Source organism: Gobio gobio (genome assembly GCF_949357685.1).
Source record: "Gobio gobio genome assembly, chromosome: 2".
Classification (NCBI taxonomy): domain Eukaryota; kingdom Metazoa; phylum Chordata; class Actinopteri; order Cypriniformes; family Gobionidae; genus Gobio; species Gobio gobio.
Genome location: NC_137098.1, coordinates 32013773 through 32034740, shown reverse-complemented (window position 1 = coordinate 32034740; position 20968 = coordinate 32013773). Strand labels below are relative to the sequence as shown.

Here is a 20968-nt window from a genome sequence, read left to right as displayed (position 1 = left end):
TCAGCCGATCTTTGTATCTGGCGGTAGCACTTTTAGCATAGCTTAGCATACATCATTGATTCTAAACAGTCCATTAGCATCTCATTCACAAAATGACCAAAGACACTTTCAATATTTTTCATATTTAAAACTTGACTCTTCTACAGTTACATCGTGTGCTAAGACAAACTGAAAATGAAAAGTTGCGATTTTCTACACCTATATGGCTAGGAACTACGTTCTCATTCCTGCGTAATAGTCGTGGATCTTCGTGGCCGTACCATGGCTGCAGCGGCGCAATGTATAGGCTACGTTACCATTGAAGTCCTACCGCTGTGGAATGCCAGGTCTACTTTGCAGTAGACACATTGCACCTTGTTCTCTTCTTTTTTAAGAATGTAATGATCCCAAATTTTAGACATTCTCTGCCGTTTATGGACATCTTTACTCTCCGACATCGCGCCAACTTAATTCAAACTGTATCACGCGCTATGGTGTGCTTCCTGAACATTGAACAACGGTCCGTGTGAATCAGATCCCTGCGCGTATAGTGCAATAGGAATTTAACGAGGCTTGGAGGCAAAGTTTTTGCCTTGAGGAATTTTTGTAATCAAGTTAATCGAGTAACTCGATGAATCGTTTCAGCCCTAAACAAAAGCTTCCAACTTTGTCAATAAATAGTACATCATTTTTGGTTTTCAATTTTTGGGTGAATTTTTAAACAATATAGCATAAAATAAGTTACGTAAAAAACAGTAAGTCATATCTTCATGCAGCTTCTTTGCAGAAATTAAATTGTAGGATGTGCACCTCTGCATTTATATCCATTGTTAAAATCGCTCTCTAGATATTAGTATGAGCTGCAAAATAAACATATCCACACATTGGGCCAAATGCTTCGTAAACCTCCGATTTGGTAGTTAAGCATGTATGCAGGGCCTAAAACTAACTTTTTGCCACACCTGCCAATGGCCGGTGACTTGAGAAAACAATACCCCGTCAACTATCCCAAGCGCTCACGTTCTCACAATTTTGCATTGTTAGAATTCATAAAAATGTTACCAGCCAACTTGCGATCGACACCATTTCATATACTCTCCAATGCCGATTTTTACACGCATTTGGCACTTGGCGAGTGTTAATTTTAGACCCATTGTGTATGTTAATGTATTCCAATCATTCATAAATAGGGCACATAATATGCATGCTCATTCATAATTAGAAAAAACCCCACCCATGAATTGTGTACAGGAATGTTGTGGGATCTTCTGGACTCCTTTATCAAGTTTGGCAGACTTATTGGCCATGTGCCTAATAACAATTAATTAAATAAAGTGTTAATCATGCTGACAAGCACTACACACACTATAGTAATCTATAATAAAAAGGGAAAATGGACTAGACGGCTATTTTCAATCATTTTTGTTTATCAGTGAAATTAATTTTCGCATTTAACTAAATTATTTTATTATATATGATTACCGGTATAGTAAATAGTGTTATCCAAATCCAGTCATTACCTACAGACCATTAAAGGAACACGCCGACTTTTTGGGACTTTATCTTATTCCCCATATCCCCCAAAGTTAGATAAGTCCATACATACCATTCTCATCTCCGTGCGTGCCATAACTCTGTCTAACGCATCCACCACTAGCCTAGCTTAGCACAAAGACTGGAGGTAAATGGCTCCAGCTAGCCTACTGCTCAATAATTGTCAAAATAACGCCAACATTTTCCTATTTACATGTTGTTATGTGTATAGTTACATTGTGTACTAAGACCGACGGAAAATTAAAAGTTGTGATTTTCTAGACCAATTTGATTAGGAACTATGCTCTCATTCCTGCGTAATGATCAAGGAATTTTACTTCCGTACCATGAGTGCAGCGGCGCAATGATATTATGCAGCACCTGAAAATAGGCTAACAATCAACATAACCAACGTGTAACAGACTTCATTGTGATTTATCTTATAATTAGTTTTTTGTGTAAATTTTTGACATTTCTGTGTGTTTAAATAGGTTTAAGGTCTGCATTATCTGTCTTAATAAGTAGGGACTTTTATTTTGGCGGATGTTGTAGTCTACGGAAAGATAGTGAGAGTTTGCGGTTCATCCGAGTGGTTAGGCAAATTTAAAGTTTGCCGTTTGTTAAGCACCCCCCAAAAAGGCATACGGTGTGTATGTTCTTGTTTACTGTCATCTTTAATGAGTATTTTTGTGTATTTCGCTGTATGTGAATGATAATGCTATGAAGAGAGAGAGTTTGTGTACGAGATGTTAATGCGCACTTCTTTGCTTTATTTGTTCAGCTCTTACAGTGTTTTTTGGAGATCAAACGGTTTCAATAAACTCCATGAAACATCAGTAAAGTCTGGCCATCCTTCGGACAGGGTCCGCTACAGAACGTGACAATCTGCTTGCACAGAGAGCGCTGTGGACTATTATCAGGGGCTGCATAATATCATTGCGATGCTGCACTCATGGTACAGCTCAAAGTTCCTTGATCATTACACAGGAATGAGAGTATAGTTCCTAGCCATATCAGTCTAGAAAATCGCAACATTTCATTTTCCATCGGTCTTAGTACACAATGTAACTATACACATCACAACATGTAAATAGGAAAATGTTGGTGTTATTTTGTCACTTATTGAGCAGTAGGCTAGCTGGAGCCATTTACCTCCAGTCTTTGTGCTAAGCTAGGCTAGTGGTGAGTGTGTCAGACAGAGTTATGGCATGCACGAAGATGAGAATGGTATGTATGGACTTATCTAACTCTGGGGGATATGGGGAATAAGCTAAAGTCACAAAAAGTTGGCGTGTTCCTTTAACGCGTGTTTGGAAGCAGGTGTATTTTAACTAACAATTTGCAAATACAAACACTCATGAAAATGTATGTCAGACGGCTTTATGAATGGTTTATGCAATCATTCTACTTGCGTTTCATAAATGCGGTCATATAGTGCTTTCACAGGTCGAAGCAGACACCTACCGATAGCTTTGGACACTTCATCCAGCTTCTCTTGAGTACGGCTGATGAGAACTACAGCAAAACCTTGTCGAGCAAGCTGCACAGAATCAGAAACATTAACAATATAACTATATTATATTATTCTAATATCATTATACATTATTTAAACTGAAATCACATATGATCAGATCATAATTGCGCTAGAATTCACAATCAACATACATTTCTATCCACATTATTATACAAAGGATCCTGCTCTAAAGGTCCCGATATACTTAAAGTAAAATCAAAGAAAGAACTTCTGTTCGTCAAGGACAGAAGTGAGTAAAAACATGAACACACTGAGTTGTAATTCTAATTGAAAGTGACACTGACACTTTTTATTCCATGTTCAATATTGTAGACCTGCTTGCTTTAATCAGATCAGAATTAGATGTATTGTGTTACATATAATCATTCAAAAAATAGCATATAATAAAAATTGCAATTTCATAAAGGCCATCAAACAGTAGAAAGAGAACCAGTAGGGTGGTAAATGCTTGCTGGTTTGTCGACTGTACGAGGAAAACCTTTGAGAGCGGAGTTCTCCCTGATCTCTGACTGAGACCTCTAGTTTGATGACTCATTGTGATTTCCGTGAAGGGGGGGGGGGGGGGGGCAAATAAAACCTGAGAAATCTTACCTCCTCCGCATAGGCTTTTCCGATTCCATCGGTGGCCCCAGTCACAACTATAGGGAAAAAGACAGAGTCAGAAGGAGGTTACTGAAGGGAGAATGCAAATTATCACACTAAACACACATCACCTCAACGACGCTTTGACAGCAGGTGTACTTATCTTATACATATCGATAGTGCTGATAGTGTTTAAAAACACAAGCTATTAATTTTGTGAGAAAATAACGATGATGCCAATAAATTCCCCCATAAAATCTAACCATATTATTTTTTAAATGCTTTTTGTCTGCTGTATGAGCTGATGAGAACATGGAAACAACAGCAAAACAGACTACATGTTCATTTACTGTTCTCTATTACACTCTTAAAAATATAAATGATCCAAAAAAGTGTATGTAATGATTCCATAGACAAATCATTATGGGTTCCCCAAACCTTTCAGTAAACAGTTCCTTTAAAAAAAGTATAATCTACACTCTTAAACCTAAAGGTTTTTTTGGCATCTGCACAAAAGGATCTTCAGATTACTACATGTTTTTCAACGACAAAAAATGATCTTTTAAGAACTATTCACTGGAAGGTTCTTTAGGAAACCCAAAATGGTTCTTCTGTGGCATCACTGTGAAAACCCCCTATTGGAACCTTTGTTTTTAAGAACCCTTTTCCAGCCAAGAGAACCTTTTGTGGAATGAATGATGTAAAAGGTTCTTCATGGAAACATTCACTCTGAAAAATAAAGGTAGTAGTAAAGGAAGTCTTGGCATTGATCGTTCCATGTAGAACCTTTAACATCCATAAAACCTTTACATTGAACACAAGGTTCTTTATAGTGGAAAAAGGTTCTTTAGAATATTAAAATGTTCTTCACAATATTTTTTATTTTTTTTTAACTGTAAGGTTCTTTGGGAGAACCAAAAATGGTTCCTCCAAACCCCTTTTGGAATTGGAACCTTTAATTTCAAGAGTCTAGATGCCAATAAGGAACCTTTATTTTTAAGGGTGTAGTTGTCCTGGCTTCACCTAGAGGAACAGGCCTTGTCACCCCACATTCGCGGTTCACCTCTGTAAAAAATAGCTTGAAGACAAGCAAAGAGGGAAACGGCTTCACATTTATAGAAAGGGCATAAAAGCTTGAATTCATGCATGGTTCACTCTTCACTGGGCATCAAGGACATGGGAAAAACATCCCCACCCTTTAGCCTGGCATCTTTGGTGTCAGAGATGCCAGCACTGATTAAAGATTTACATGGGCAGCCCGCATGCACCGGCTGGAGTAACACAAGAGAGTGTGGAGAGGGAGGGGTGGATGACGAACAATAAGGCAGCGCATGGGGAGGAGCGAATGAGGACTGATCCTGGGGGCAGTTAAAAATAGCAAGGAAAGAGTGAAAGGCAAGCGGCTAACGGAGAGTACAGTTGGGAGGGGGCGGCACACAGTTAGAGGCAAGGGAACCATTTTCCCAGTTATTTTTAAGCACATTTACAATACATTACTCCACATGAGCGGTTGGGACGAAACGCTCCGAGCGTGTACTGCTAGGTGAGGATACAGAGAGTGAAATGTTGTATGAATGCTGCTGTATGGCGAACTGCCTCCATCTCACCCTGAGCAATGTCCACAACACATGCAAAAAATGTGAATGAATGGGAGTCTTATTCAGAAAAACTGTGCTTAGTAAGAAGACCTCACGTGTTTAGTGCTGTTGTATCACACATTACATCTGTACTTTACAGTTTAACTAGACGCATCAGCTCACATCAGTTCTGCAGAAAAGGTGTAAACATATCTTGATTCGAGTACAATTAAGAACAACTACATTGGTTGTTTGATTGGTTGTCTTGCATTTCAAGGCGCTGACATGTTTAGAATTTCATAACATAGCAAAATAACCTTGCCCTTCATCTAAATGCATTACAGTTCATACACATTAACACAAATAGCTTAATATAAGATAACAGTCAAGGTCTTGCTTACTGCAGTTAAAGGGTCAGATCACCCAAAACAAATTTTTAGGTGAACTACTGATTTAAATAAAACTTAATTTAAAACCACACTATCATATTGATGAAAAAAAATACCACAATATGCAAGGGATCATGACTACAGTACAGACTCTGGCCAAAACGAGTTCCATTCTATTGGATTATTTAACTGACAATGACAAACAAATGGTACATGACAAATAAACAAAATACATGCTAAATGTTACATATTTAACACAGTTAAAAATGTTTTTATTAAAAAAAAAAGTTTAGATTAATACAGTAAAATATATAATTGTATTATATATTAATACAATTTAAAATAATTTTTCTATTTTAATAAATTTTATTATGTTATTTATTCCTGTGATGGCAAAGATGGATTTTCAGAATACATTACTCCAAGAAAACATTGTTATCGATGTTAAAAACAGTTGTGCTGCTTAATATTTTTTGTGGAAACAGTGGATTCTTTGAGGAATAGAAATGTTGTAATATTATAAATGCGTTTACTATCACTTTTGATCAATGTAATGCATCCTTGCTGAAAAAAGAAAAATCGATCTTAATGGTAGTGCTAGTGTATTTAATAGTGAGACTTTTTGTTTACGGAGAAATTAACATTTTCATCTCCTTTACATTTTGTAGAAAAGGGTTTGTAGAACCAACCAACCAAACTTCCTCCAATAAAAGGGTAGTAGCACTATCCGGTTTACTTTCTAAAAATCTAAGTCTGAGTGAAAACATTTACATAGGGCTGTGCGATATTGAAGAAAAATGCGATATCCTTGTTAAATAATGCGATATTCGATATACAATACAATATTGCTTTAAGTGTGTAAAATCTATTTCTTTCCCCAACTGATATCTTTCACTTAAAGCATGACCGACTTGTGTTGACATGAGTACTCATCAAGACAGCCATTTTGACATAACTGTGTGTGTATTTGACAGTTCGAGTGTGTAACAAGACACGGAAAAAAGAACGGCTTGTGCGCACGTTTCGGTGTGTGTGTGTGTCAGACAGCACGAGACTGCAAGGAGTTGTTTTTCGCAAGTTATTGCATTTAATAACTCTTTTTAATGTCAAGAAAGTCACATAAGTAACGGTCACGTGCTCAGTCTATTCTTTGTTATATGCATCAACCTAAAATGTACACTTTTCACAATGTTGAAATAGCCTATTAAAATCATTCAGATATTGCGTGCCCTTGCGATATGCATATTGCGATATGTACATTTGCGATATTTCGATATATTGCGCAGCCCTACATTCACAGAATGACTGTGAAGTGTGAATTTGAGCATCATCTGTTAGAAAATGTCAGAGAAAAAGTGATGCCAAACCTGGCGATGAGGAATTAGGGGCAGTGTAATTCAAATGATTTTTAAACAGCCCAGTGAATTATTTTAAAATCACACTAACTGTACATTAGTCAGACACGGCCTCTTCCCATCTGCCATATGAAAATAAACAAGAGAAAACCGCAAAATAAACCTGGAGAAGCATTTCAGTTTTGTGAACGTGTGAAGTGGCGACAGGGAAACACCCCTTGTTAATTTCACATACGTAACTGCCAGGTTATCACAAGCATGAAAAAAGTGCTTTTTGTCGACCTTCTCGAGCTACATATCAAAAGATGAAATGCTGGAGTCTGGTCAACTGAGAAATGATCTTATAAGAGTGAAGACGCCCCCTCACAGCGCACACTGATGCTGCTGCCGCTAAATATTCTGAAGGCTAAAAAAAGAACAGGAGATTAAAAATACCAGGCAGGCACTGCAGCCTCGTCTGGAACAGCTGCAGCACTTGAATACAAACGAGCCTCAGCTTCCCCCGGCATCACGTGCACTGCACTCCTAGCTCCTCCCCGGGCTCGCGGACCAGGCCGTACACATGCAGCTGCACATCCACACACAGAGCCCTGTGCATTTGATGCGCCATTTACTGCGGCTGCATGTTAACTGAAAGGCTACACGAGAAACCTGACTGCTAGTTGCCGTCAATAATGGATTTATGTTATTTATGTTTATGTTCCACGTATACTGCAGCAATCGTTGGAGCTTTAGATTAAACGCTTAACAATATCAGATGAGCGTGTTTACTTACAAGTCTACAGGTTTCTCTCTCTCAAACCTGGAAAACTTTGAGAAAAACAAAAGTGTCATCCCTCACTGCCCTTGGATGTTCCCATGTTTGCAGTGTTATGTAATAGCACACCCATCTCCGTCCGCAGACCGGGATCCTCCCTCCTCATTGGATGCCGCAGTAGAGGATTCAAAGTGTCTCCTGGGCCCCCACTCCCAGTAACATGCTTCTTTAAATAGCACGGGGTGCCACGTGCCTCTCTCGATGGCTTTATTTGCTTCACATCAGCAGCGCTGTTCAAAAGGACTGTTTTAAAATCGGCTGCTCTAAAAATAGAGCGAGATGCATTTATTTTTTCCCTGAGGCAAGATATTTTCAGAAAGGGGGAGAACTATGTGAACGTCTCCTGCGATCGAGTGTGCAGTACAGTAGAGTTACAGCAATTCATAAATATCTATTAATGAAGCATTCAGAACAATGTGCAAAAGAGTGGAAGAGCCTTCAATTAGGGGAGAGCAAAGAAATTGCAATCGATACCACATTTCTTGCTAAAATATCGCATAAATATTCATAATTATGTCACATCGTTGTGGTGAAATGCGTATGAGAAGCGCGCACGTTCAAGTATTTTTTATTCAAATTCTCAGTAGATGACACACAGTGTACCATGCAAATTCCTTGGAATAAAGATGAATCACAGACATTTATAGCGGGCATGGATGAACTGAGATACACTTCCTCACTTCATGTTCGGGCATTAAAGAATATTCCAGTCTTTATATTATTATATTAAGCATCATTTTTTTTAATAAAAGCATATATTGGTCTGTGTTTATCAATTAATAATAGAGTAGTGTAAGAGCACCAGAGGAGTTGAGAGAGAAAAAAGGAGGCAGGGGAAGCACTGTGCACATTGTTCCATGAGAAAGAGGAGGGAGTGACAATAAAAAAGACAGCTAAACGGAGGGAGATAATATGCAAAACAAGGAGACGAGGCACGTGTTACTGAGGGTGCTCTTCATGAGAGATGTAAATACACACCAGAACTCAAATGTCCAACTGCAGCTCTCATTCAGTCAACCAATTACATCCAACCACACCTTGAGCCAACAAAACTGCATTCATTCACAAAAGTAGCTACCCACAGACATGCATAATAATTGCTGAATTGTAATTATTAACAGGACAATACCTGGTATGAAGATTTTCTAGGCATATTTGTATATTTCTTATGTTATATAAGATTGTTTCTTAAATGCCTTCAAGGGATTATTTTGAAGAAATTACTTTTACTTTTTTTAATCCATGCAACTACTAATTAATAACTAATAGGGCCTGGAGCTTTCAAGCCTCAAAGAGGATATTAGAGTTCACAAGATTCCTGTACTATATTCCAAGTCTTCTGAATTCACACTACAGCTTTATATTAGGAACAAGCCAAAACTTAAGTTGTTATTCACTGATAATCTTCATCTTCAGTGAGATATTAAATGCTGCAACTGGATCATTGTTAGGGCTGGGCAAATTTTTTTTCTTTCCACAGACATTGAACATTAAGGGCCCTGTTTGAACACATGGTCTGAAGCGCATGGCGCAGATGCACTTAGGGCTAGTTTAAAGATGGAAAAACGGTCTGCGCGCCAGGCGCATGGTCCAAAAGGGTTGTACCTCTTAAAGAGTCATGGGTGTGTTTTGAGCGTAACGTGCAATAAACCAATCAAAGTCTTATCTCCCATTCCCTTTAAAAGGCATTTGTGCTTGCACCATGGCGGTTTCACTATTTACATGGCGAAATTTGCGAGCAGAGAGACACTCCGCTTCTCCAGAGAGGCAATCCTTTTATTTTTAATAGAGCTGGGTATTGACACAAATTTCACGATTCGATTCTATTTCCATTCACAAGCTTTCATTTCGATTCGATTCAATATCAATTATTGTGGATATATTAGATACAGTACATGGCAAATTTTCTTGAGGAAAACATTTCTTAAAGGGGGGGGGGGTGAAATGCCGTTTCATGCATACTGAGTTTTTTACACCGTTAAAGACCTGGATTCCCATGCTAAAAAAAAGTTTACGTTTTAAGGAGTATTTCTGTGCCAAAAATACTCCTTCCGGTTTCTCACAAGTTTGGGACAGTTTTTTTCGAGTATGGGTCTATCTGACGTCAACAAGTGCAGAATGTCCTTGTACGGGCCGTACGGGCTCTTCTCCCGGAAGGGCGCGCGCGCGACCAGAGCGAGAGAGCAAATGCACGCCCATTAACGCGCTGTGCTCGGCTTTAGGGAAGCCAGCTGCGCTGCAGTCACAGGACTTCACGAAATCAACAATGTCACCAAAGAAGTGTGTTTTTGTTTGTCAGGGCCAGACAACCCTGTACAGCTTTCCAAAGAACCCAGCGTTAATGGGACAGTGGAGGGAGTGTGTTTTTCTGGAGCAGCAACGGAGTTGTGCAAGTGTTTTTGTTTGTTCCCTGCATCTCGGCGACAAACGTTTTATAAACAAGGCCCAGTTCGACGCCGGATTTGTAGCTCGTCAAATGCCGAAAGATGAGCGGTGAGTAAAACTGCTTCAAATATCTTTGATTTGTTAGCTATCGCTGTGTAAGTGCACCTCAAGTAAACAACATGACGTGCAAAACCGTTCCGCTTGCTACTGCTAACTTTAAGTCTTTATAAACCTGGTTTATGTCCTCATAAACCGTAAGTAAACATACAAACTTGCGTATGACAAGCCGCTAAGCAAATATATAACGTTACAGTTAATGTTACAGTAGGGCTGTAACAATTTGACCAAAAATAAAAACCTTGAATAGTTGAACATTTTACCTCAATTACGGTTAATGAACGATTATTTTGCTTTTTTTTGCCCTCGTAAGGTTCTTGAGTAAGTTCCTGATAAGGTTTGTACTGTAAATATTTTCTACTAAAGGTGGAATTTTTTTTTTTTCTAATGAAAAAGTGCATTTCTTTGTGATTTTAAAACACTTGAAGGAAACAGTTCTCTTTCAGCAGTTATTGTCTATGGGGCAGATTTCTTTTTGTTGTACATCAGATACAGATAAATTGACACAGTAGGCCTACATTACATTTATTTGAATGCATTAATGAGAGTGATGGTGTGTGTGAATTACTCATACCGTCTCTATTCATTATGAAGCTGTGGTTTGTACTTACTTCAAAGGTATTAAAATATATGCTATAACGGTTGAGTTTCAAAGCTACTTTAGTGACTTGACTTTAGTCACAGGACAGCGTTGACACTGCGTTTCTGCGCTGCTCTCTGCACGCGATCTTCACGTGATGTGCGAGCTTCTGTCTGAGTGTTCGTTTGTCACAATATATCAGGCATTAGTTCAACATAATACACATCTGATGGTCTAAACTCGCTTTAATGTTCAAACTGGCAGGGCTTAAAACACATAAAAATGACAAAGTTTTGTGAGGACGCAGGTGAAAGAGGTCTGCCTTCAGGGCACGCGCGTGTTGTCAGAGACGCGACACGGCTCGGCTCTCTGTGTCACAGAAAGAAGCTGAGCACTGAACGGATACGTATTGTTGTTTTTGAATAGTGCACAATCGCTTTAAATGTTGAAACTGGCAAGCCTTTAAACGCATTTACTTGACAAACTTTATGAGCACGAAAGTGAAAGCGATCTGGCTTCGCAGCTTGCACGCGCCGTTTGTGTGTGTGCGCGTGTGTCGGTGGCAGCGCGTATAGGCTATAAGAACGGCGATTAACTGACCTGTATACTATAAACTGTGTAAAAAATGCAGTTACTATAGTGATTCTGGGCATCTATAAACACAGATAACTGCTCTTGCATCTCTCTGTGTGCCTGCAAACTGCACTTGATGTGACTGACGGGGGCGGAGTCACGTGAAAACCGAAATAACCGACATGGGAAAAATACTTCGGTTAGAGGTTCTGAATGTCGATTTCGGTTATTTTTCGATTAATCGTACAGCCCTACGTTACAGTACATACCACCTAGAGACACCCTGCTGTAGTAGTTGCTGCTGCTGCTGCTCCTGTTCAATTTCAGCCCCGGATCAGATTTTGGATCATTTTTGTGTGGTTGAATCTGATTGATAGTCATGGTTTATTTAAGATAACGTTTTCTTTTCCACGTTTAAGGATGTCACAGCTTTCAGACGATCTCAACGCAACAGCTGCGCGCACTCGTGGCTGTTTAGCTCCAACTGCTTTTTTTTTTTTTTTTTAAAGGTCCCATGGCATGGCATTTTTCTATTATTTTATAATGTTTCCTGAGCTGTACTTATATTGTTAGTATGACTTTTACATCATAAAATGTCATAATTTAGAAATAAAAGGCATTTTTTCTATACTGCTGTTTGCCCTGTGGCTGAATGCCCTGCTTCAAGAGGCGTGTCTGCTGTGAGACTTCAGTAAAAACGCCCACTGTTGTGATTGGCTGACATCTTTGCATTTTATATGAGCGGAGGGGGCGTGGTTTATCGAAGCACGAGCAGGCACGAGTCTGCCAGGGAGACGGATGGACCGGAGTTCACTTCACATCAGTTCTCAGCATGTCTGAACTGTTTTAGTTACAGCATATACTTTAGGTTATTAGTCTATTTCTAGTCGGAGGGACTGTCACTCATGTCAGAAAGTTAGTAACTTTAGTAAATTATGGATCAGCGCTGACTGGAGACGCGAACCGTTTAGAACGATTCAGTCCGATTTGGTGAACTGATTCGGTTCACTAAAAAGAACTGGTTCAAAAGAAAGATCGTTCGCGAACCGGACATCACTAATGTATCAGAGACTGAGCTCAGCGATTGCTAACAAAGTTATTTATAGTAACTACTGAGTTATGAGAGCGCTGTCAGTCAGCGCGAGTTTATTGTGTTTGTATCTGAGAGTTCTGAATAAACACGAGTCCCAGTCACACCGAGTCCTCTTCATCATTATTCTACCAACTTTGTAACACATGCAAAGTACCATTACAGCTGTCGAGATGAACGAGTTAAAAGTAAGTGTTGATAATAGCATTATTTTTAAAATAAAATAAAAGCGTCAGTGACGCGCGTTGAGTACACAGCGCAAACAAAGACACAACAGCAGTAATCGGATGTAATCCAGTTTATTGTGGGGCTAGGCTGGCTAGCCCGGATATGCTCAAGCTTACCCCCCTTCTGCTTAATCTCACGCCGCGTTTGGTGCCTCCGCTGTGGGCCAGATGCAGTACTGTGGGTCGGGGATGTTGAAGGCCGAGCTTCGGCGTGTGTGAGGTTTATCTCTGCTGATGTTGAGCAGAAACTCATGACTGTATGCACATTTTAGAACCGATAGACGCGACGAGGACGTACAAAAACACTGACTCACAAGATATAAAACACGAAAACACCGTTCTGTCTGGAGAGAGAGAAGCCGCATTGTGTGCACGAATAATAAATAATTAGCTACACATCAGAAATCACAGATCAGAAGGAACTGAAAAAAGACTTCTGTTTTCATTTGTACATCCAAACACTGAGAAACTGCCAGCGTTCACTCGTTCACAAGCAATGATGCAATGATCTCTCGAGCGTTTGCATGGGCGTGCCAGATTCTCTGGGCGGAGGAAAGGGAGGAAACCGTGCCTGCTTGGACGTCAAACCAGGCGACTTCAGGATTGGCTAGTCTGGCCTGTCATTTTCTCAAAGGCAGAGAAAGACAGCCACAACTCGGTTTTACACCGATCAACATTTCTATCCACTTGGGGACAATATTCAGGCTAGGGGAACTCATATTAATGTTGAAAAACCTCATAAAATGAAAATTTCATGCCATGGGACCTTTAAGACTCGGTACAGCGTATCTTTCTTTTATAAATATGATCAAACTAAAGACTTTTCGGAGATATGAAGGATGCAATACTACTCTATAGGTACTCTTTGTTCTATTACATTTATTATTTGTGCTATTACTTGTAGTTGGATTATTTGTTATATTTTTATTTATTAATGACTGTTTACTTGTCTTTAATAACCTTTGAAATTTATATTAGTTAGATAGTAGTTTTAGCTGTGATAGAGAAATTGGAATCGAGAATTTCGGTTTTATCATTTTTTTGTTCAATTTTGGTGTTATAACCTTATTTATTACAACAAACAAACAACAAAAACAATAACTATTTTATTCATTTATTACTTTTTTTATGGTGGGGCCAGTGAAAATTGAATCATTGAATTCATTTAATCAAAAATCGAGAATCGAAAGCGAATAGAATCAGGACATCTGTATCGATACCCAGCCCTAATCATTGAATCAGTGAGTTGAATGGATCGAGCAGTTCTTTGAAAAAATATGACTTGAAAAACGAATGACACAAAGCTATGGCTTCAGAAGTGAGGTGTGAAGAACAGAACAGATTTAAGCTGTTATTCACTGAAACTATTCACATTGTCCCTAGCTCTCCTTGGTGAAAGGAAAGTACTATTAAGTACTAAAGGAATTTTTTGAAGCATCGAAAATACATTTTGGTCGAAAAATAACAAAAACTACGACTTTATTCAGCATTGTCTTCTCTTCCGTGTCTGTTGTCAATCCGAGTTCACGACTCGTTATCTGGTGCGCCCAAGCTTCGTTTACAGTCTGAGGGATGCTCGGACGCACCAGAGGGTTTATAGTCTGAGGGTGCGTTCCATTCGACAGGGTCCTTACACACTGTTCACTGCACCCTACTCCCTGAGCATGGTATATCAGTTGAAGTGGACTTCGCTGACAATAATCGCTCACGCATGTTCTGCGTCTCTGTGTGAATGACGGCGCAGATGTGGGCGCGCACACGCGTGACACTCGCTCGCTGTCTTTGTAGTCTTTGCCGTGTGTCACTATATGAGGACACAAACACATAAACGGTCACTTCATGAGAATTTACCGTTTCATTTGAGAAAACTGTCATATCATGAAATTAACACAGAAACTCAAAGGTCTTCACGGCAACCCGTCAAAATAAAAGTTTGGTTTAAGAAATTGACAGAATATATTAGGCTACTGTTGTACAGTAGATACGTCTCTAAGTAATAATAATAATACGTCTCTACTAATAATAATAATTAATTATGCCTAGATATTTTTCACTTCTTTCACTTTTATTTTTTATAAACAATGTTTACTTTTAAACATCATACAGCCTTTAAATATTTACGTATTATTCACTTATAATGATTATCATCATAAATAATAAACTAATTGAATTTAATAAAAAAAAATGAAAATAGTTAAATTAAATAAAACTAAATATTTTTTGCTGTGGTACCGAAATTGGTACAGAGTAGGGCTGCAACGACGCGTGAAATGCGTCGACGCGTCGGCGGCACATTATTTACGTTCTAGAATGGAACAGAAGATCTAGAATAATGGCAGCTTCTGCTCCCGGGCATAGTGAAAATGATCATTTATCATATAAAGCCAGACCGCGACATTCAAAAGTGTGGGAGTACTTTAAACAGAAGCCGAATAAAACTGCTTTGTTCGCTCTGTAACGCCGGTTTCACACTGCGCGCGGTGGCAGAGCAGGAGCTGTGTGTGTGTGTGGAGAGCGGGAGCTTTCACACTGCCAATCAGTGTTGCCAAGTCCGCTTTTTTCCGCGGAATTGGGCTACTTCTACACTGTTGCCGCGGGCTGTGTCTCATGTCCGCGGGTTGAAGCAAAAAAAAACACACATATTTAACCCCCCGAACACGATGTTTACCAGAGAACCTCCCCGAAACGCGATTGGGCTTGTTTTGGGCTAGTTTTGAGTAACGAATGGGTGGGTTTTGTTGTGTAAACCTGGCAACCCTGCTGCCAGTGTTCTCTCGCGCAGCTGAACCGTGGCGCGTGTATTGCAACAGACGGTCACATTTTCCGGGGTTCTTCTCCGACCCCAGTACTTTTATTTATTATGGGCTGCATATATCTGCTGTAAATGCGACCCGGTTCCCCTCTGTCCCAAACACATATGCATAATAACTTGCTGTATATAGGTAGTTTACAGGATTAAAGTAACATTAAAGTTAAGATATGCCTCTAGCTTTAATCATTTAAATGTGTCTTTGAAGTTTGGGCAAAAACTTCTGGCAGCTTTAGTCGTTGTTTATGCACATGTATCTTCAAAATAGACGACTAGTTATACATTAACACTATGCTGGAAGCTCCTGTATGTGAACCTTTTGCAGATAAATACAAGTGCATTTTCTTTACTATTGACACAAATCAATAAGTAAATCATACTCAACTACTATAGTAAACAACTTTTCCTAATTAGGCCTACTCTGTATACATTTTATGATGAATAGTATCATTATATATTATGTTTAAAAAGCTTCTTGTGTTCATATATTTCATTATAAAATGGCATACTATGTACACTACCCTTCCTGAAATACAATTAATATTGTCATCATTCATTGATTTCATGTTAAAATAATATACAAATTCACTACCCTCTTTGAAATACAATAATCAGTAAAAAAGAATAATAAGATTAATCTGGAAAAACAATCGTTAGATTAGTCGACTAATCGAAAAAATAATCGTTAGATTAGTCGACAGAAAAAATAATCGTTAGTTGCAGCTCTAGTACAGAGTACCGTAAATGTTATGGTATTTGTACCGACTACTGGAATTTTGGTATCGTGACATCCCTATAATATACATAACGATGTTTTCAGTGGTGTCTAAAGCAGGGCTTAAAAACGGAAAAAAATATAAATCGGTTCACTCAGAGCAGAATCGATATTTTAGCGTTTCCGTTTTTGAGTTCCACATTAAACATTACTGTTCTGAAAACGGTTTGATTTGAAAAAATACCAGTTAATAACGTTATTTTAATTTAGCCTATACTTTAAACAAATATGTATAAATAAAGACTTTCACTCAAAAATAAGATAACACGTGATACTTACACTTTAACATTTATTTCATAACATTGTTAAAACCACAACAGAAATACCTGCATTACTTACAAAGCATAAACAGCTGGAAAAATATTGACCTGTTTTAATGGACCGTTAGACAATCGAAAGTGGCTCTTATGCCCAATTCTTTTCAGAAGAGTGATAACATTATTTGTACATAACTTTTTTTTTCAACACGACTTGTTTTAAAAATTGCATGAATAAAAAAATTAATAAACTGGATAACCATTGCTCTTTTAATGCACCGTCAACTGCTAATTTCAAAGCAAACACTGCGCAACACAGCATCACATAATCAAATTCAGTCGGCTAATAAAGCTCGATCATTTAATGCAATATAACATTGTAAAACTACAATAAAATTTATACCATTTAATACGAAGCATCAACAGTCCATTTGCTACATTTGACTAGAAAAATGTGCGATAATTGCTAGTAACGTTACTTGGCTTAAACGGAATCCATAAACTAGCCTAAATCAGTCTATTTGAGCTTAAAGTCTGTACTACTTGTTTAAACGTACGAAAATAATACCAATACCTGCGCATTCATTGGGGAAAGAATGTACTTGAGGCATGAAAATGCGTGCTCTACAATGACTTGCGTTACCGGTAGATTCATAGATGACTGGTGCGCGGGCATTTCACTCAAGCTTGATCCGTCAACGTCACATGCCGTACTACTTAATTCATGATTGGTCACTGCCAAATTAAAATATTAAAGAGAATGATAAAATAACGTTATTAACCGGTTAATGGTCATTTCAAATAAACGTTTCTGTTCAGAACGATTAAAATGTGTTTTTGTTTCGTTTTTATTCGTGTTAAAATGTCATTCGTTTCTGGTTTTCGTTTTCGTTCCTTGAACCGGTTCAGAGCCCTGGTCTAAAGACCTTACATAATAAACCGCTATGTTTTTATTACCTAAGAATTAAGGCTGCGATTATGACAAAAATCATAATTGTCGATTATTCCCTTGAAATTGTAATTGCGATTATTAATTACGATTATTCTATAGCATTATGCCTCAATGGATTTCATAGGGCCCTACTAATAAATAAATAATTAATAACTAAAAATGAATACGTTTTGTTTTAATTGAAGAACGAACAGCTCTTGAAACTTCTGGAATCACTTGGTTCATTAAATTAATAATCAATAGCCTACTATCCGTTTCTGTTAATACAAAAAAGTATGAAAACAAGCAGCTAATGTCATAATTCCAAAACTTTGAGAACCACTTATTGATATTGGTCTAAAAAGGCAAAAGTAAATGCATTTAAGAAGACAAGAGGAGTTCACGGACGACTTTTAATCTATGACACGTTCAGTGCTTGTCATTGGAGGATCGACATCTGCCATTTAAACATGGTTTACCAATTAATGACAGACAAAAGAAGCCACTTGATTAGGTATGAGCTTAGGTCAAAATCAGAGCAAAGCGTGTTGGTGGTGACTGGTCTAAACTGGTCTAAGGATGATGGACTTTTGGAACTCCACGTACGATAAGCACATGGTCAAAAGTCAGATCTACCAATAAGGTAAAAAGACTACAGTCAGTGTGAGGATCCTCCTATGCTGAAAAGTCAAAGGCATTATCCATTGGTTAACTCCAGATCCCACCCACAGTGGTGGTCACCATCACCTTCATCCCTTTGTCACAGAGTACATGTCAGTTAAGAAACAAAGCCATGGACTAATGTATGACCATGCGCTTATATGAGCTTCAGCGACTTTAATTTTGTAAATTTATGTGCCCTCATAGTTTATCAAAATAACTTCCCCTCCCTCTTGCAGTGACATATCATCTCTGAGGACGTGTTTACTGGCATGAGGGGGGACAACCTGTCACTAAAAAGAGTTGAAATAATGCAAACTAATGCCTTCAACAAAAGCATTTCCAAATTGCTTAACAAACTCGTGTTTGTCTGTCTTTATAGTTAGTTATTGTTACAAAATCAATTTTTCTATGGAGAAAATAAATTGTTTTTTTTTCTTTCGGAGCCCATCTGTTGCACTCTACTAGGAGAAGGGACGTTTCTATACTGCAATCAATCAATCAATCTATAAGAGATAAGTGGTTCCTGGAGGGCAAATCAAATACCTTAATACTTAGATGTGGTGCTTTCATTCAAGATCTGTTCAGATAATAAGGGACACAGTGACAGAACTGTAGCATTGACGCAACGAGTCTCAGCCCAAGACCCGGAAACGTCAAGCTGATTAGATCAGTGGAAGTCAGTAAAAGTTAGTAAAAGAAAAAATGTTAGGCTCCAGCCCCCATCTTAATAGACATTCATCTTGATAGACAAAAATAAATGATGTATAAAGTGCTTCACAATGAATCATCACATGTTTCCATCATGACACACACATAACTGATGGCTGATTGTTGACTGTTAATAATGTCAGTGCAGTGTGTGTACGGAGTACCAACCTGCCCATTTCCCGAGTTTGGATGCCCTCATCAAATTTCCATTCCCCACAATCCACACGCGAATCCCGTTAAGCAGAGAGCACAAAGTGCTCACCGACACCCAGGCCACAGTGACAGCACCGATCCAAAACAGTGCATCTGTCAGCAGCTCCATGATAACAGAACCAACGTGCCTCGGTGTCTCACACACGTAAAATCACAAGTTTTCACAAATTCTGGAACAAATTACAAATAGCCGAGATGTTACACGCTGTCGGCTCGTTAGTGTGCAGGATTAAAACACACATCCGCTTCCGCGTTGCCTACGTGTTGTTACGTTAATCTGCAGACTGCTTTCTGATTGGATGGAAGTTCTGTTCGTCCACTCCTCGGCACATCACCGACCACCACCTCATGCCTATCCGGACTCGGAGAGAAAGGCTGAAGATTCAAGGTGTGAATAAAACATTGTTCAAAAAATATGGACGAGAGGAATCATACGTTGTCGCGGGAACGAATACATACATTTCAACATGTACTGTCTGTGAGTCACAGAGTCACTTGTTTTTGGCGGGAAAGTTAAAACGACAGACACAAATAAAACTGTAGGCTAGTAACTTACATTATGAAAACAGGCCTAACAAAGGGTTTTAAGTTGAAATACTGTTTCGTATTTAATCAATACTTTTTATTCCATTTTATTATGCAAAACATGATATCTAAAACAGAAAATATACCAGTGCCCTTTTATGAATTGTATTCAATATATGAGTGAATATCTTGGTCCTGCAAGGAATTCAGACTTTATATTATGTGCTAAAGCTGCAATTTTTAAATTATATATCTTAAATTATAACAACATTTATATTTAATATTTAATTCAAGTTTTTTCCTGAACTTGCACCTCAAAAAGGTGTGTGTCTGCTTTCCCTTAACTTACTTGTGCTAAAGCTGCAATATATCACATATAGCAAGTTCTTGTGAATTTGAAGATAACAACAGTCAAAGTTACATGTTTAATGGGGTTAGCTATTAAAATAATAGGGAATATATTTTTCCGGTGGTATTTAACACAAAATACTTATTTACACAAAATAACGTATTTCATGGAAATATTATAAACATAGCTATAGACGATATCCTACGTGCTCATTTATTCTCTCTTATTTTTAATATGCCTATATTTGCTTATAAATGTAACATATATGCTTTACCTACTATACACATATGTCTGTTTCCAATTGTTCTTGTCTTGGTTTTTATTTTTCATTGCCTAAAATAAACTATTTTTTTTACAGAATGCTTCATGCGAAACATACATGAGTTCAGGGTATGTACATGTTTCTTTTTTTTACAGTGTAAAATGTATCAAATAGGCTAAAGTACAAACAATAAAATACAAATCTGATTAAGAAATTGTAATTAGTGTGCAGGTTAAAGCACGGGAGAACCAGAGAGTTATAACAAAAAACATGGATAAAAGTCTGACTTTGTATACATAGAAGGAAAGATAATAGAACATTAATGTCAGATCCAGAAGTGGGTGCACACACCTAAAACACACATTTCAATCAGAATACACTATAGACTTTTTATATATAAGTAGACGAGTATTATTACTTCAGACTAAGGTTAACCCAAGCACTAAAATATTTTTTTTTAAATAAAAGAGTCATTGCTTTATTTTTTAACCTGTAATTCTTTTAGGGTATTCACAACATGTTTTGTCTATAGTTCAGGGATTATCAGCAATTTTGTCCTTATAGGGTTTGGGTATAAAATACACACACACAGAGACTGTGCAGATGTTTTATAATGCTTCTGGGAAACGCAGGCCAAATCAGTGTGAAGTTTGGATATTTTGATAATCAGTAATCAGCATTTACAAAATTGGACAAAATGTTTCTCATGTGTCTGATGTTTAGCAGTGATTGCTCATA

The 20968-nt window shown here is 38.1% G+C and overlaps 1 protein-coding gene across 1 annotated transcript in view; it reads right to left on the bottom strand.

Moving 5' to 3' along the window:
* The window catches only part of hsd17b12b (hydroxysteroid (17-beta) dehydrogenase 12b), a 31173-nt gene extending 11800 nt beyond the window's left edge, over positions 1-19373 (bottom strand). The window contains exons 1-3 of the mRNA XM_079810883.1: positions 19050-19373; positions 3638-3684; positions 2977-3052 (exon numbers count right to left, since the gene is read on the bottom strand). Coding sequence (XP_079667009.1) covers positions 2977-3052; positions 3638-3684; positions 19050-19203 — 277 coding nt within the window. The 5' untranslated portion in view covers positions 19204-19373. The remainder of the gene's footprint in view (positions 1-2976; positions 3053-3637; positions 3685-19049) is intronic.
* Between the last annotated feature and the right edge of the window lie 1595 nt (positions 19374-20968).